At 33.3% G+C, this 16,569-nt stretch overlaps 1 protein-coding gene across 1 annotated transcript in view; it reads right to left on the bottom strand.

Moving 5' to 3' along the window:
• Positions 1-16,569, bottom strand: part of LOC149802203 (dynein axonemal heavy chain 3-like) — a 281,860-nt gene that overhangs the window by 229,357 nt on the left and 35,934 nt on the right. Inside the window, exons 11-15 of the mRNA XM_089956614.1 lie at positions 14,174-14,362; positions 8,710-8,838; positions 7,775-7,975; positions 4,577-4,716; positions 3,089-3,179 (exon numbers count right to left, since the gene is read on the bottom strand). Of these exons, the coding sequence (XP_089812740.1) occupies positions 3,089-3,179; positions 4,577-4,716; positions 7,775-7,975; positions 8,710-8,838; positions 14,174-14,362 (750 nt within the window). The remainder of the gene's footprint in view (positions 1-3,088; positions 3,180-4,576; positions 4,717-7,774; positions 7,976-8,709; positions 8,839-14,173; positions 14,363-16,569) is intronic.

The following is a 16,569-nucleotide window of genomic DNA, read 5'->3' as shown; positions in this document are numbered from 1 at the left end:
GCCAGGATACTATTCGAAACCACTCTGGGAACCAGACTAATCAACAAACCAAAAAGTAGTGACATAATACACAGATGCTTTCGCATTGAAACCAGTTGGAATGATCTTTCACCTGTTGGGCATTTTGAAAATAAATGTTATTTATCCCTTTACCTCACAGAGTGTATGGCTTTTTAGCCCTTCAGTATACATGTAGCAAAGTTACCCAGTGCAGTCGCTATAAAGAGGACACCTTTTACCTATTTGACTCCATTTACATAGGCCTGCCAGTTAACTGTTAAGCAGTGTAGTATAGGTGAGGTTTAACATAAATTTCAACCATTTTACATTTTAGGTACACATATATTATGTATGGAATGATTAAAGAGTAAAATCCGATCATTATAGCTGTGTAAAAAAAAAAATCACAGAATTTATTTAAAATGTACTTTAAAATCTTGAAAAAAATCATTCAGCCTCAAGTCAGTGAAGCCGCGTGACCTGCCATTTCATATACTGAAAATTTACAAGTTCTTTGTCTGCATCTACATCACTAAATCAGCTGAATTTGATGATTTATAAAACTAATTGTTGCCTACATCTATATTAGAGTCTTTACTTTGGCTATTGAAGCTTTCATAGTTGTGATTCTAATCATGAAAACTCAAGTAAGTAATCCGCATCCTCCATTTTAGAGAATGGAGAATATGACCCAGTTACTTTAAAAAGCAGATGTTGACCAGACCTTAAACAGCAACCACATGATATGACGTATTGGTCATTCACACCAATGAATGAAGTATCTAATAGGAGGTTTTCCCCAAAGGTGGCACTATCAAAACCCGCTCAAAATGGCTGATGTTTTACAGCAGACATCAAAAGGCGCTTCCATGAGAATGGTGTAGAGACATCGAGTAGATTATAAGAATCAGGTAGAGGCATCAAAAGGTGCTTACATCAAAATGGAGTAGAGGTGTCAAAAGGCACTTGCATGAAGTAAAGGGTTATACAGAAAAACGAACAACTTTATTAGAAAAAGCGCATTATTAACAATTATTATCAATGTGATTGTAAAATCAGGATTCAGTTATTAAACATCCCAGTTCCCAACCCACCTGCAGTTTTTTTGGGTACAAAATCAGATTTGTATCAATTTTTGGAGGTCCCTCGGTAACTTGTGCCCTCACTAACAGTGTGGTCTATGTTTGTGGACCCCACTGTGCGCAAGTTATCGAGAGAGAGGTGTATCTAGAAAAAGTTCACAAATTATAATATAATTTAGGACAGTGACTTGTTATAAATTTACCTTATTCATATATTTCTTGAAATTTGTATTTTATTAAATATAAGCTCGTTTTCAAACAAAGATGATGCAATGAATATTAGTGGGCTAAAAGTACAACCATCACAGACCATTCATATCCAGCAGTATTCTGAGCATAAGAAAAGATTTTAATTACTGCAGGTTCACCAATTAGGATTTTGTTTATTTATTTTGTATAATTATTCACTCAAACAGGAAATGATGTGGCATTGGCAAGTGTTTCAGTCTGTCAGTAACAGATGATGCCCCGAAATTCTGTAGGTCATTTAATTCAACTTGCAATCAATACTTGTATATCCTTGATTTCTCCAACATTTTCAAACAAGATTATCTGTATGATGCGAGTAAAAATTGCAAATGAAACAATTCTTGGTATTCTATTCAATCCAAATTTGCTCTAAGAAACTGTATTATCTGAAGTGTGTAATAAGTTTGGGTGACACTGAATGTTGAATTAAAACAGGCCAAGTAAGTGTGATCAATGGGAGTTTGCAACTGATGTAGACAACTATTATAAATAAATCAATACTTGAAACTGACTTGTTGTGTTTGGAGTTTGATTATAATAATATTTTGAGGGTACCTTGTCATTGCTTGCATAAATGTACAGTGTTAGCATATATTAAGATCTCTCTATCCTAGTGGAGAGAGAGAAAGGGAGAGAAGAAAAATTAAGCCTAAATATGGAACTATATATGAGAGCAGATATTTTTCATTCATGTGAACAAAAAGTAGTTCCAGAGATGAAATCAACACATGGATAATACCACTTTAATCACTATTGTGGTGACATCAAATTTTTTCATACTGATATATTTTAAAATCTCATTATGAAAAATTCATTACTGCTACTTCTATTCTATCCTGTATTGAGCAAATCCATCAGGATTAATCATTCTATAGCCTTTTTATCATTTTAATCAAAATTACATTTATCATAAAAATTGGCATGTGCTTCTCACAGCCAAAATATTTGTATATTATAGATATTTGGGAAACAGTGTAGGATAAAAGTATATATTAAAAAATATAGAGGTTTTTAGACTTTTATAAAACACAGGGATAGCTTGGAGGCTTAAAATTTGTTCTGACAGATCATGGAATATATTATTCACATGAAAAATCATGGAATACATTATACACAGATCATGGAATACATTATACACAGATCATGGAATATATTATACACATGATAGATCAGGAATATATACACAGATCATGAAATACATTATACACATGACATATCATGGAATACATTATACACATGACACATCATGGAATACATTATACACATGACACATCATGGAATACATTATACACAGATCATGGAATACATTATACACAGATCATGGAATACATTATACACATGATAGATCAGGAATATATACACAGATCATGAAATACATTATACACATGACAGATCATGGAATACATTATACACATGACACATCATAGAATACATTTTACACAGATCATGGAATACATTATACACATGACAGATCATGGAATACATGATACACATGACAGATCAGGAATATATATACAGATCATGGAATACATTATACACATGACAGATCATGGAATACATTATACACATGACACATCATAGAATACATTTTACACAGATCATGGAATACATTATACACATTACAGATCATGGAATACATTATACACATGACACATCATGGAATACATTATACACATGACAGATCATGGAATACATTATATACATGACAGATCATGGAATACATTATACACAGGCAAATGTGGGTATGACAATCTTACCTCAGAGTGTTGCAATTTTTCCAGCATCTGATCCTGAGATATAACCACCATTGCTTCTGTGTTCTTCACTGCATTCATCATTATCAACTTCCTGCACATAGCAACAAGAAAACATTTTTATTTAAAATTAGAAACCTTGACCTGGATTTGAATGTAATTGCAAGCAAACACTAAATGAATCAAAATATGCACATAATGTTATTATTTAAAATTTGATTCAATTAAACTGATTGAGCTTATTCATAATTTGTAAACTAAAATAAAATAAAAGTATAGTTGATGCCTGATTTACATTATAGATGCATTCCTGAGATTATGGCATAAGTCCAAATTGGCATAAAACCAAATTGGCATAAATCAAATATGCACAAGCTGTGTGTAAATCATGGCACATGATTATATCGAGGGTATGAAAGTGAACAAATTGGCAAAAAATGAATTTTATTTCTTCATTATAAATAGTGTTAAAATGAAATCACATAATCAAATTGGCGTAAATTCTGCATCACCTGTATATAGTCACTAAGAAGAAATAAGCTGCACTTTAATGTAATTAATATGTAAAATAAAAACATTTTAGCAACAAAAACAAAATTGAAGTTCACAACTGCCAAGAAAGTGCAGCTTCTTTCTGCACTTTAAGTGACACCAAATTAATGATTTACATTGTTTTCTATATCTTGTTAGATCAAGTAGGACTGAGAGCTAATACAAACCAGAACAGGTCAGTCCCAATGTTGTCCTCAGTTTTTTATTAATTTTCTGTCCAGTCTAAACACACCTATTCCCCAAGCTCAACCAGGTGGGTTGATAAAAATTTTTATAACCATGACCACACCTTAACACCCACCCCCAATCATGATTTAAGATTTAAAATCTCTAATTCAAATGGCGTACCAGTTGTTCAATATTTTACATTCATACATATAGTCACATGTACATACATATATATACATGGTCGTATGTACACACATGTATAGACATGGTAACTGCTCCAGTGGCCTAAGTGGTTAGAGTGACTACCTCAGATGCAGGAGGTTGCGGGTTCAAACGCCAAGTAAGTCATACCAATACCATTTTTATTAAATATTGGTATGAGCAGCTGCCTTGCTTGTCACTCAGCATTAAGAGGTTAGTGTTAGGACTGGGTGGAATGGTGCCAGGATAATGTGACTAGGCGGGACATGATGCTACATGTCTGCGGCATGATGCCCTTGTGCTAGACATCGTTATAAACTGCCACATTGCAGACATTGTAGTGATATGACTGGAAAATTGTTTAAGCTACATTAAAAAAACACACATATACACAGTCACGTGTGCATGCATACATGTGTAGATGACTTTTCATATTCACACTTTGTCAAAAGCGATGAGATAACAAAAAAGAAAATGCTTTTCTTACTAGTGGTTGTCAACCTCAGCTGTTATCATAGTCACATTTTTCCAAATGTGATGACATAAAAATATAGAAAATGCTTTGCTTACCAGTGGTTGTCAACCTCCACAAACATCTGTCCCTCTTTTGGGATCTGGTTGCGAATATCTTCAGACCCAAAGATCGGTTCCAGGTACAGCCAGGCTGCCTGCACTTTCAGCCAAGAGTCAAGGGTATCCTTCACACGGTGCTGTGGAAATGAATTCTTTATAACAACAGGCAACAGAGACAAACAAAATAATCAGATTTATGTGTTCTTCGTAAACAATATACATGTAGTACTGTAATGATATGAACTGAATAAGCACAAAGTCACTAGGACATCTCTATGTTTTTAACTTCAAGAATCTGGAAAGTAAATCAAGGAATGTTATTTTGCTATTTTATATAACAAAATCTAAAAGATAGCAAGAATGAAGGAAGAATAGTATAAATGAATATTTTCACATATTCTACACAAATGTTTAATGCTCAGTAAATGTTGGCATTAAATATCCAGCTCCAATTCCATTGTATATTTTCGTCACATTAATTAACACAAAACGTACATGGTTCACTCAACAATGCCTCCTGAAGAAGGGAAGGCAACTCCAATTACTCCTGAATATTCAAATAGTAACAAAGATGGGTATTACCAACTGAATGAACAAGCACAGAAGAAAATGAAGCACATGGTTGACTATGAATTCTATCGGTTTAACTTCCAGGCAGCAAAACATTTAGTTACATATATATGGTCACATAAAGTGTGTACTGTAGTTGGATGCACAAGTTTTACATTGGCACAAAGATATGAGTGTCCAGCTAACAAGGGTTCATTTCTGGAGACTACAAATGATCAGACATTTATTTTTAAATTGTCCTGCTATGACCAATTTTGACTATCCACCATGGCCTGATATGGAGCTCTGCATTACACATCTCCAATAAGCATTTAACCCTGCCTGAAACTTCCACCTCAGATTGACCAGTGACCTATACCAGCTACTGGCTACTATATGTGTATTCTTGCTAAAATTAAATTTGCTGCACTGTGGAAAAAGTTTTGGGATATCAATAGGGAACTCGTTTATATACATTTAACATATTATATAAAGTACAAGTACATGTATACTTGTTTCTCCTGTCTCATGGGTTTTCAAATTTCATGGTACTGACTATTTATTTTCATCCCAAATGCATAACTGCACCATCTGAAGGTCATTTATAGCATTAGTTTTAATACTTAGAAGTGTTTCATCTTATCTAATAACAAATTCATTCAACAATATTTCCTTTTCTAGAAATAAATATGAAAGTAATGAATCCGTAGAAACTGTCTCGAACATCTGCTTTCCCCTTAACTCTCTATCCAACCCTCTAGAAACTGCATCGAATATCTGCTTTCCCCTTAACCCTCTATCGAACCCTCTATAAACAGTATCAAATATCTGCTTTCCCCTTAACCCTCTATCCAACACTCTACAAACTGCATCGAATATCTGCTTTCCCCTTATCCCTCTATTGAACCCTCTAGAATCTGCATTGAATATTTGCTTTCCCCTTAACCCTCTATCCAACATCGATTATCTGCTTTCCCCTTAACCCTCTATCCAACCCTCTAGAAAATGTATAAAATATCTGCTTTCCCCTTAACCCTCTATCCAACCCTCTAGAAACTGCATCGATTATCCGCTTTTCCCTTAACCCTCTAACCAACCCTCTAGAAAATGTATCAAATATCTGCTTTCCCCTTAACCCTCTATCCAACCCTCTAGAAACTGCATTGAATATCTGCTTTTCCCTTAACCCTCTATCCAACCCTCTAGAAACTGCATTGAATATCTGATTTCCCCTTAACCCCTATCCAACATCGATTATCTGCTTTCCCCTTATCCCTCTATCCAACCCTCTAGAAACTGCATCGATTATCTGCTTTCCCCTTAACCCTCTATCCAACCCTCTAGAAAATGTATCAAATATCTGCTTTCCCCTTAACCCTCTATCCAACCCTCTAGAAATTGCATCGATTATCTGCTTTAATTCCCCTTAACCCTCTATCCAACCCTCTAGACACTGCATTGAATATCTGCTTTCCCCTTAACCCTCTATCCAACCCTCTAGAAACTGCATCAATTATCTGCTTTCCCCTTAACCCTCTATCCAACCCTCTAGAAATTGCACTGAATACCTGCTTTCCCCTTAACCCTCTATCCAACCCTCTAGAAACTGTATCAAATATTTGCTTTCCCCTTAACCCTCTATCCAAATACAAGTCTCCAATTTCTAATACCAAAAGATGAATCACATCCTGCTTGTCTGAAAAAGTCATCAATCTGATGATGTTTTACGACGATACAAGCATAGTCTCCTGACTGACTTTATTTACATATTGCACATTGCCAAAAACATGGTTGACAATAAGAATCATTGTATTGAAACCTTTACATCCTCCTTGAAAACATGACTCTATCTGTTGATATAATTATATAAAAGAAAATATGCCAATAACTCATATTAATTATTATGAGAAAATCTGTAATGAACATGTAATAGACAATTAATTTTGAAACTTAATGAAGAGGAGACTAAAGCAGTCAAAATGGAAGAGCAGCGTTTCCAATAAACGCCATCACTGCTTTTAGAAACTGCACAATCTATTCCTTCAACAGTTTGTTGATCAAAGAGGGGCATATAACATTGTCAACCATATGTGAAAACAAAGAAGGCAAAAGTTTGCAAACTAACATTTTGTTTTTGTCAATACATGAATAACAAAAATACCCCCTCCACTCCCAAGGCCCTTGTATTCATGTATAGTATAGTCTCACTTCATCCTACAAATACATGTAATACCATGCTTTAAGAATTTGGATACATGCCAAGAAAGCAAACAATATCCCAATACTGTCCTGACAATCAGTCCTAAAATAAGAGTTTCTGTAAACCTTTTACTTAAATTCTAAAAATGTGAGGTAATTGTTTTGTTATTTTCCGACCCTGGACCATGCAAATTTTCATTAGGATTTTCCAGATATATCAACAATTGCAAAATGTTACACATTTGCTCATTTTACCTCCAAAGTTAGCACAACACTGTTAAGTCTTTAAAAAAATGCTTGAAATTATTTCTTTTTCTATTCACTATTTCATAAAGTATAAAACTGTTATGTTCATAGCTTGCACATGAGCATAACTGTAACCTACATCTGATCCAAAATGTAACAAAACCAACAAAATAAAAAAGAGCTTGTGCTAAAATAACTCACCAACAAATGATCCCACTGATTAACCTCTGCTTCAAATGGACCAATAAAAGGTGAACCCTTCATGGTGGTTGTCTTGACAATATGATCCTCTAGCTGGACTTGAATATCATCTGGTGCTGCCAGGATGCTGATCCTTGTGTCCTTATAAGGGACAAAGCTAAAATGCATGTTCTTCCAATCATTCTTCATCTTCTCCAGGGCCTATAAGTGAGAAAAATATTTTCAATTATGAGTACTTTACAATACAGTAAATAATAAGGGATGTTCTATTATTTTCAATTATGAGTACTTTACAATACAGTAAATAATAAGGGATGTTCTATTATTTTCAATTATGAGTACTTTACAATACAGTAAATAATAAGGGCTGTTTTATTAAAACATACATGGGACCCAGGGAAGGTACTTTTAAGGTGGTTACTCACCCATAGATGCAATTTAGAATTTTCTTATCATTTTAATATGAACTCTGTGAAATCAAAGAATTCTGGCATACATTTTTAAAAAGCTACCTTCGCTGGGTAACATGTATTGTTAAATGGAAAAGCCCATATAATAATAATAATAACAATAACAACAACAACAACAATTGTTCCTTGGAATTTTGTGTCTTGCCATTCATACGTTTGTCACTGTAACACTTGTATCATTATCATACTATCATAAATTTTCTCACACTGTGTTAACATTGTCGACCATAATATTTAAGGTGAAAAGTCCAGGAACTCCTTGTATATCAGTATGTAGCAGTGGCAGTACTCCTAAAGTATTATGATTGGATAATGCATTCAAAAAAGATATTGCTGGTTTCAAGCTATGAAGTAAATGGATTTCAAACAACTACCACTGCTGCCATCATCATCATCATCATCATCATCATCATCATCATCTTCACAATCAATCATCATCATTATCACCACCACCAAGGCTTTTACCTTCTCCAGAGCAAACTCTTTGCTGGCCTGGGAGCTGATCTCCTGAAGGCTGTCCAGGTATTTCTCGAGTCCCAGCTGCAGAAACTCACTCAGAGGGGTCTCACTGGTGGGGCGCAATCTGAAACCAACCTGGAACAAAAAATTAGCAAAGATATAATGGCTCCATTATTGTTCATTTGCATACCTGCCAAACCAAACAAGACTTTCTCAGTAAGGTAGTCAACATTTTTCTGCAAGATAAACCAATTTTCAGCAAAATATGTATTTCTATTCTCAAATTGGAAAATGTGCATTTTTACAGTTCAGAAGTCTGATCTGTTGCAATGAAGGCAACATTCTTTATCATTTAGGACTAACTAAACAATGTAAGAAATCAGTCAGTAAAACACCTATGTTGATTCAACTATCCATTTGGAGAAGCAGCAATAGCTAGATTTGTACTGCAGTGACCATATTGGATATCTAAGTGGAACCATTTTCATTCAGAAGCAACTAGGGATCATAAGAAGTTTCCTGCTGTAATTCTCATGTTAATATGACTTTCCATTCAGGACAAGTAGGAATTAGATATCCAAGAGGGATGCCATGTCAGCTATATTGGATTTCGGATCAGTACCATTTTCATTTAGGACCAACTTGACATCACCAAATGTACCCATGAATTTTGGGGGTACATGTCTGATAGTATTCTGGAACTAAGTCATATACAACATTTTAATCCTGTATTTTAAGGGTTTTACCTTTTTTAAGTTTCATCTTTCCTTTGAAAGAATATTAACATGTTTACTTTTAGTCTTTTATCTGGCCATAGTATAATACTTGGAAGGGTTTATCTTCCTCGAGATTTCAGACAATTTTACCTTCACATGTTTACAAATTTTACTCAGCACTATAATACAGCCAGGATTATTCTCACATGCTATTAAACACATACATTTTGACAACCATACTTGCTAATATAGCTGGGTACCACAAACAATTTTGCACTGCAATACACCATTATATTTCTGAACATAATGCAATAAATACTGCGGTATGCCGCAATTATATCAGGGACCAGCGTTTTAATCTTCTAAGGCTCAAGTCTGACACTTTTTTAAAAAAAAATCATTCAGGTAGTCAATAATTGGAAAAAATATCTTCATCTGATCTAGATCAAAATGACACCATATTATATCCATTATTTTAAATAAAATTACTGTATATACTTGTGTACAAACCGAATAATTTAGGAAAAAATAAAGGTCTGGAAAAAGAGGGGTTGGCTCATCCATGGGCCAATGTCTAAACTTGACAGTTTTGAAGTCTTTTTGTTGACTACTGTAATGGCTGTAAATCTTGGGACACAAAAAAATACATTTTCCATGTCCTAAGATGTACACATGCATGTAAAATAATCATTTTTCTGATGTTCTGACACTTATTAAACTGTTATAAAGTAATATGATTGATTTTGTTATTATTTTACATGTGCATATTTTCTAATTTCTCCGACATGGAATTAAATAAAGATAAATACAGACTTTGCAGGCCGATTGAGTTTACCTGGGAGACCAGGATGAACTATAATGTGCAGTACTTACACAGTGCAAGGCATGCATAGTGTCACTTAAATCCTTATTTATTCCCAAACATATTAGATACAGATTTTGCTTTATTCATTGTTTGACCAAACTGCATTCTTCCATATAACATTGCAGCCTGTCCTTTACAGCTTTTTCATTTACATTGAATCATGGGCTCACGAGTTACTCATTTTCAATGATATAAGCGATCCTACAAACTGAGGTAATATTTATGAAAAGGCATGTATGCTTCATTTTACAAGGCATATAACCAGCATAACATGTTCACAAAGATTGGTAATAATAAAGGTTAAAATTCTCACTATTGATCAACAAAGATCATCATCAATCTATTTTAATTTTCTGTTTTGGCTGAACAACAACATAACTTTCCACACAATTGAAAGCTTGAAGTTTTGGTGTCTCCTTTGTTGATAGTTGGTGGATTGTCTTTCGTATTCTGACAGCAATACAGGCCAGTTAATCAGTAAAACCCTGAAATTGACATTCTCTTAAGAGGGAAATTTGATGGGAAACTATACAAGTTAATTGATGTGTAACTGTCTTTCATTCTGTAGCAAGATATCTTTGCTGACTTTGTAAATATTTCCCAAAGCTAGCCTGTTAAGTGATAGAGGTCACACTAGGCCAGTGTGTTTGTCTAATGTGCCGTAAAAGGGAGAGACCATATTGTTATAGGCTTCAGATATAAGGTTAATGACCTTGTGATCTTGGAAAAGACTGTAATATGTCACTGTCAGGAAAAGTTATAGGGAGGATCAATAGAAAAATCTGAGAAAATCTAGAAGTTGGGTTAGTATAACGGAGTCCATTGTAAGATCTAGACCAGGGGTTGCATGCTACAATTCCATAATATTAGTATGATTACTGTAGTTCTGTAAAATTTTGGTGTCAAGCATATCTGTCAACTTTTCAAAAGCCAAGTAGGAGACTTAATAAAAAAAATAGGGAGATTGGGACCTAAACTTGAGAGTATTTTTTGTGGCATTTTTAAAGCCTTGATTTCACTAAATATTGACCAATCTTCTGAGTCCATTATGCATGAAATTCACAAAGGACGTGACATTTCTCCCTGTGATGTGCCTTATTTTTCCACCAAGATGTGCCCTATTTTTGTAATCTGGTCAGCAGTTGCTATACTGCACAATAGCTAAGGGTTAGTCTCAAATAAACAAGCAAGAAAGCCAGCATGACTAATTAAAAGTTAATCCTTATTGATGCAACTATTTTGGAAAAACAACTGGCCCTCCATCATAATTCAAAGAAACCATGTTCTACAAGCACCAACAAATGATGAGCAAACAAAGGATTCCAAATTTGTTTAAACTAAAGGTACGTAAATAGGCAGCCTCATGATACTTTACATATGGCCACTATTTTCCCCTCGCTGTATATCTGACTTTATTTCCTTACTGTCAATTCATAAGGCACTTAGTATTGTTTACTATAAAACATATGTATTCTGAATAAGTTTTTTGAGGACACATATGCTGTGTGGTATGTATTTTTATTCCTTCTTTTAATTTAATGATGGTAATTAATGTTCGTATGTATGGTATAAAAACGCCAGGTGTTCACTCGTGTAAGTTTCTTTGGTGGGAATGGTGCATATGGGGTTATAGCATTCAAAGTGATCATTCTTGGGAATGAAATTAATTGTCAACAGTTTTACTGTTGTGGTCTACTTTTTGTTCTGGTTTATTTTCTGACTTTTGTATTGTTGTAGAGGTAAAAAAAACCCAACTTTTATGTGAATAATGTTTAAACAAAACGTTCTATTTAGTGAAGAAGTGAATTCTTTTCTTGTAAAGCAATTATTTCATCACATAAAATATTCACAGGTGATACAACAAAACTTGGCTTTCATGGATTGCATACAATATATCTATTTATTTAGGACTTTTCCTTTTTAGGAGAAATGAAAATAGAAGACATAATGTAATAATCAGGAATTCTCTGCAAAAATCGGGGTTAAAATATGGAGCAACCCCAAAATTCTGGAGTTTTTTTCCCTCCTAGTGTGAGAGTTGACAGGTATGGTGTAAGGTAGTTTACATCAAACTACAACTCACCTTTTACAGTATTAGCATAATTTTCGAAGCATTATTTCTGAAAATTAATTATTGTATTTTGGAGATATCATTAAAGTTTAGTGCAATGGTATCCATGATTCGACTCCAAGGGATGTACTTCATTCAGCAGAATGTACTTCATTCAGCATGTGTTCAAACCTACAATGTATATGCGGTGGTGCCATTATGTCAATATGTTCAGTAGCCTAATTGTGAGCGTTGAATCAAAACGTATTGTGCATTGTAATGTCATACCGGGATCACATTTTAATGAGTTAGGTATTTACACTTTCTAGACAAAATAAAAACATAATTGCTGGTGCACTGATATAAAATGTCCAATGCAATAATGCATAAACTAACAATAACTGAGTCAAAAGGGAGAGGTCATGTTAAGCAACTCGCAAATACTCAATTCTTGTCATCGTTCAATCAAGTTATACACACATCTAAATTAGGCAGAAACAATAAGAAAACAGAAAATTAAATAAATTACTTTTCAAACAAGTTTATACCATTTCTTTTTAATAATCATATATGCCAACCCATAGAGAAGTATACATGTAATTTTCGTTAATATAAATTTGCCTAAATAAATGCATTTAGAACTCTTGTGATGTCTCAGAGTCGTGGGTCAGTTTATACATGGGTCATGCACTTTTTAGTGTTTATACCTATTCAGTTTGGGGGGGTTGGCTTATATGCGAACAGGCTTATTTGCGAGTATATACGGTAATTATCTTAAGATAAAATAAAATAAATATCTCAGCTCAAAAGAAAATTTCAGCCACGCCCTGACCCAATTAAATGGTCAGTACCTTATAGTTTATTAATGTGCAGTGACCATGTTAACTGTTTATAAGTTGCCATATGAAAACTTTAACTGAAATGATGATTATACTTATGCCACAGCTGACACCCTGTAAAAGACCTTGTGTTGACATTAGAGAGTTTGTTGATTAAAACAGGAAATGTTGACACTGAAGCCTACAATTTACTAGCTAAATTATTGATATACATAGTAGGCTTGAGTGGGATTCCAACACCTGGACAAGTTGGCAACATATTTATCACAGAGGGCTAGTAAACATAAAACACACTAACTCAACAAAATAGAAAATATTTAGTGGACTTGAGAAATTACATAAAATTCAAACATAAAACAAGTGCTCTCCTGGAATCCTAGGATGATTCAGTCTTGAAAAGGAATATATGTGCTTAACACATTGATATATGCTAGTAAATAAGTAAAAAATGGCATTTTTCAAAAAATGTTTCCCAAAAATTTGGATTTAGCCGAAATATCTTTTACAACATCTTGTTTGGCTGCCATCACATGTGACATGTGTGATTAAAAGATCATAACATAAATATATTTGTAATATTCAAAATTATTTTTGACAAAATACACACATTTGGTATTAAAATGCTGTTAATATTACTATATTCATAACAAGATTACTTGAGAATTTCCATATATTCCTTACTGATGGAAAACTACCAAATCACCAGTAAAGTAAAAAAGTACAGTGGTACATACAACAGGAAAAATACACGGGTAAACCAGTATACTGGTATTACTATGCATCATTACTTGCTCACATGACAGGTCCAAATGCAAACTGCCTAGACACATAATGCCATGATAGACCTGGGTCAGTGCAATCTACCTGGGTAATCAGAAGGAAGAAACAATGTAGACCCTGATCTGCCAGTGCATTATGGGAGGGCAAATCATAAACTATGTTGACTGCAGTTGGATCTGACTTATAAATGACTATACGGTATGTCATCTGCTATTGATACCTTTTCACTCATCATGTCCCAGTGCCTGTCCTTTATGCCAGGATTACAGAGGGCATTGATTAAAGGCATGTTGATTTTGAACTTTTCGAGCTTCCCTTTGATTTGGAGTGCAGCCTTGCATGGCCCACGGAAATCTGGGTGGTTGAACTGCTTCATCAGTTTGTATGCTGTCTTCCACAATTGTTGAACCTGCAAACAGGAATCTTTTTAATTTCAGAAATCAAAACATTAATGAAACAGAATGCAATTTTATCAATAATGAATATTAAAATATTAGTAGTTTCGATTTGTTTTAGAAATAGAGACCAAAAACTCTTTGCTGGAAAGAATAAAGAATTACTGAACACATGTGCAAATGTTTCAAATCCATATTCTAATTGTCATACTGAAATTAAAATAATTCATCCATCAACAAATCCATAAATCTTTGTGGCCATGATAGGCAAATTTAAGAGGATGAACAGCTGTTAAATGGCATGAAATAATAAAAGGGCAGGCCTAGAAATAAGAATTGCAACCTTTCTGAAAATGTTTGAATTATGATTGAATAATTACTGAGAGCCCAAAAAACAAAATGACTTGAACTGTTAATGCTTTATGTGAAATGCCTAATGCTAAAGACTTTATGTGAAATGCCTAATAATAAGGCTTTATGTGAAATGCCTAATGCTAAAGACTTTATGTGAAACGCCTAATGATAAGGCTTTATGTGAAATGCCTAATGCTAAAGACTTTATGTAAAATGCCTAATGCTAAAGACTTTATGTGAAATGCCTAATGCTAAAGACTTTATGTAAAATGCCTAATGCTAAAGACTTTATGTGAAATGCCTAATGCTAAAGACTTTATGTGAAATGCCTAATGCTAAAGACTTTATGTAAAATGCCTAATGCTAAAAACTTTATGAATAATAAAGAATGTTCATTCTATCTTATATTTATTCTACATGCTTCATGTGAAATGTGCATTATGCAGTTCATAAAACAATGTATGCAAAATGTTAAATGTTTTCCATATTTGTCCAATCATAACAAGCTTTTTATTCACTGCATTTAATATAAAATGCTTTCTGCAAAATGCATAATGCCACTTGCTTCATTCATATTGCTTTGAGCAGAAAGATTTAAGCAAAATGCTCAATTTTTTAAAATGTATTTGTGCTTCATACTTCATGCAAAATGTATTCTATAAAATGTTTCTTGCAAACAAGCAAAGCACAATTTTGATATTTGTTCAGTCAGAACAAGTCTTGAGTTTACTGCATGTATATTACTTATCAATACATAAATCATACAAACTGCACCTGGCTAATCATTTTATGTAAAATGCATGCTCTTTTGTATTTGTGTGACACATTTTATGTTAAATGTAACATCTATTTTTGCAACATCTTTTAGGCTAAATACTTTTATATTTTTGTTCAAACTGAAAATGCATTTTTCCCCCTGTATTGGTTTTTAACAACTCACAAAATAAAGCAGCAAGCAGGTGCATGTATCATAATTTTAACAATAAGATTTTTGTATAACAAGATGTATTTTGCATTAAATAATTTTCTTTTCTCATAAATAATACTAAGATTCATATATGAATAAATCAATTTACATGAATTAAGTAGCATTTAGCAATTTACATGTCACAGTGACCCTGATGGAGAATACTGTCATGCTCACTCAGCTGCTTAATTGCAATTGACTTAAATAAGATTTCAAAGACATTTCCACTTAAAATGCAATTACATTTAAGTTACTGTGGATATTAAAAATGTGATTACATTTAAGTTACTGTGGATATTAAAAATGTGATTACATTTAAGTTACTGTGGATATAAAAATGCAGTTACATTTAAGTTACTGTGGATATTAAAAATGTGATTACATTTAAGTTACTGTGGATATTAAAAATGTGATTACATTTAAGTTACTGTGGATATTAAAAATGTGATTACATTTAAGTTACTGTGGACATTAAAAATGCAGTTACATTTAAGTTACTGTGGATATTAAAAATGTGATTACATTTAAGTTACTGTGGACATTAAAAATGCAGTTACATTTAAGTTACTGTGGATATTAAAAATGCAATTACATTTAAGTTACTGTGGATATTAAAAATGTGATTACATTTAAGTTACTGTGGATAATAAAAATGCAGTTACATTTAAGTTACTGTGGATATTAAAAATGTGATTACATTTAAGTTACTGTGGATATTAAAAATGTGACTACATTTAAGTTAATATGAATATTAAAAATGAGATCACTTTTAACGTTCTGTCATAATGCAGCTACCTCTAGCTGGTTTCATGTATTATTTTGTGCCATGAACTGTTCTCAGCAAAAGTGCATTTGTTTTCTTGTAACTGCAACAGCTGCAAACATTTTTTTTACACATAC

Source organism: Sinohyriopsis cumingii, chromosome 4 (genome assembly GCF_028554795.1).
Source record: "Sinohyriopsis cumingii isolate HCF-2022 chromosome 4, ASM2855479v2, whole genome shotgun sequence".
In the NCBI taxonomy this organism is placed as follows: domain Eukaryota; kingdom Metazoa; phylum Mollusca; class Bivalvia; order Unionida; family Unionidae; genus Sinohyriopsis; species Sinohyriopsis cumingii.
Note: the sequence above shows the minus strand (reverse complement) of the source record. Positions and strands in the feature narration are given on the sequence as shown.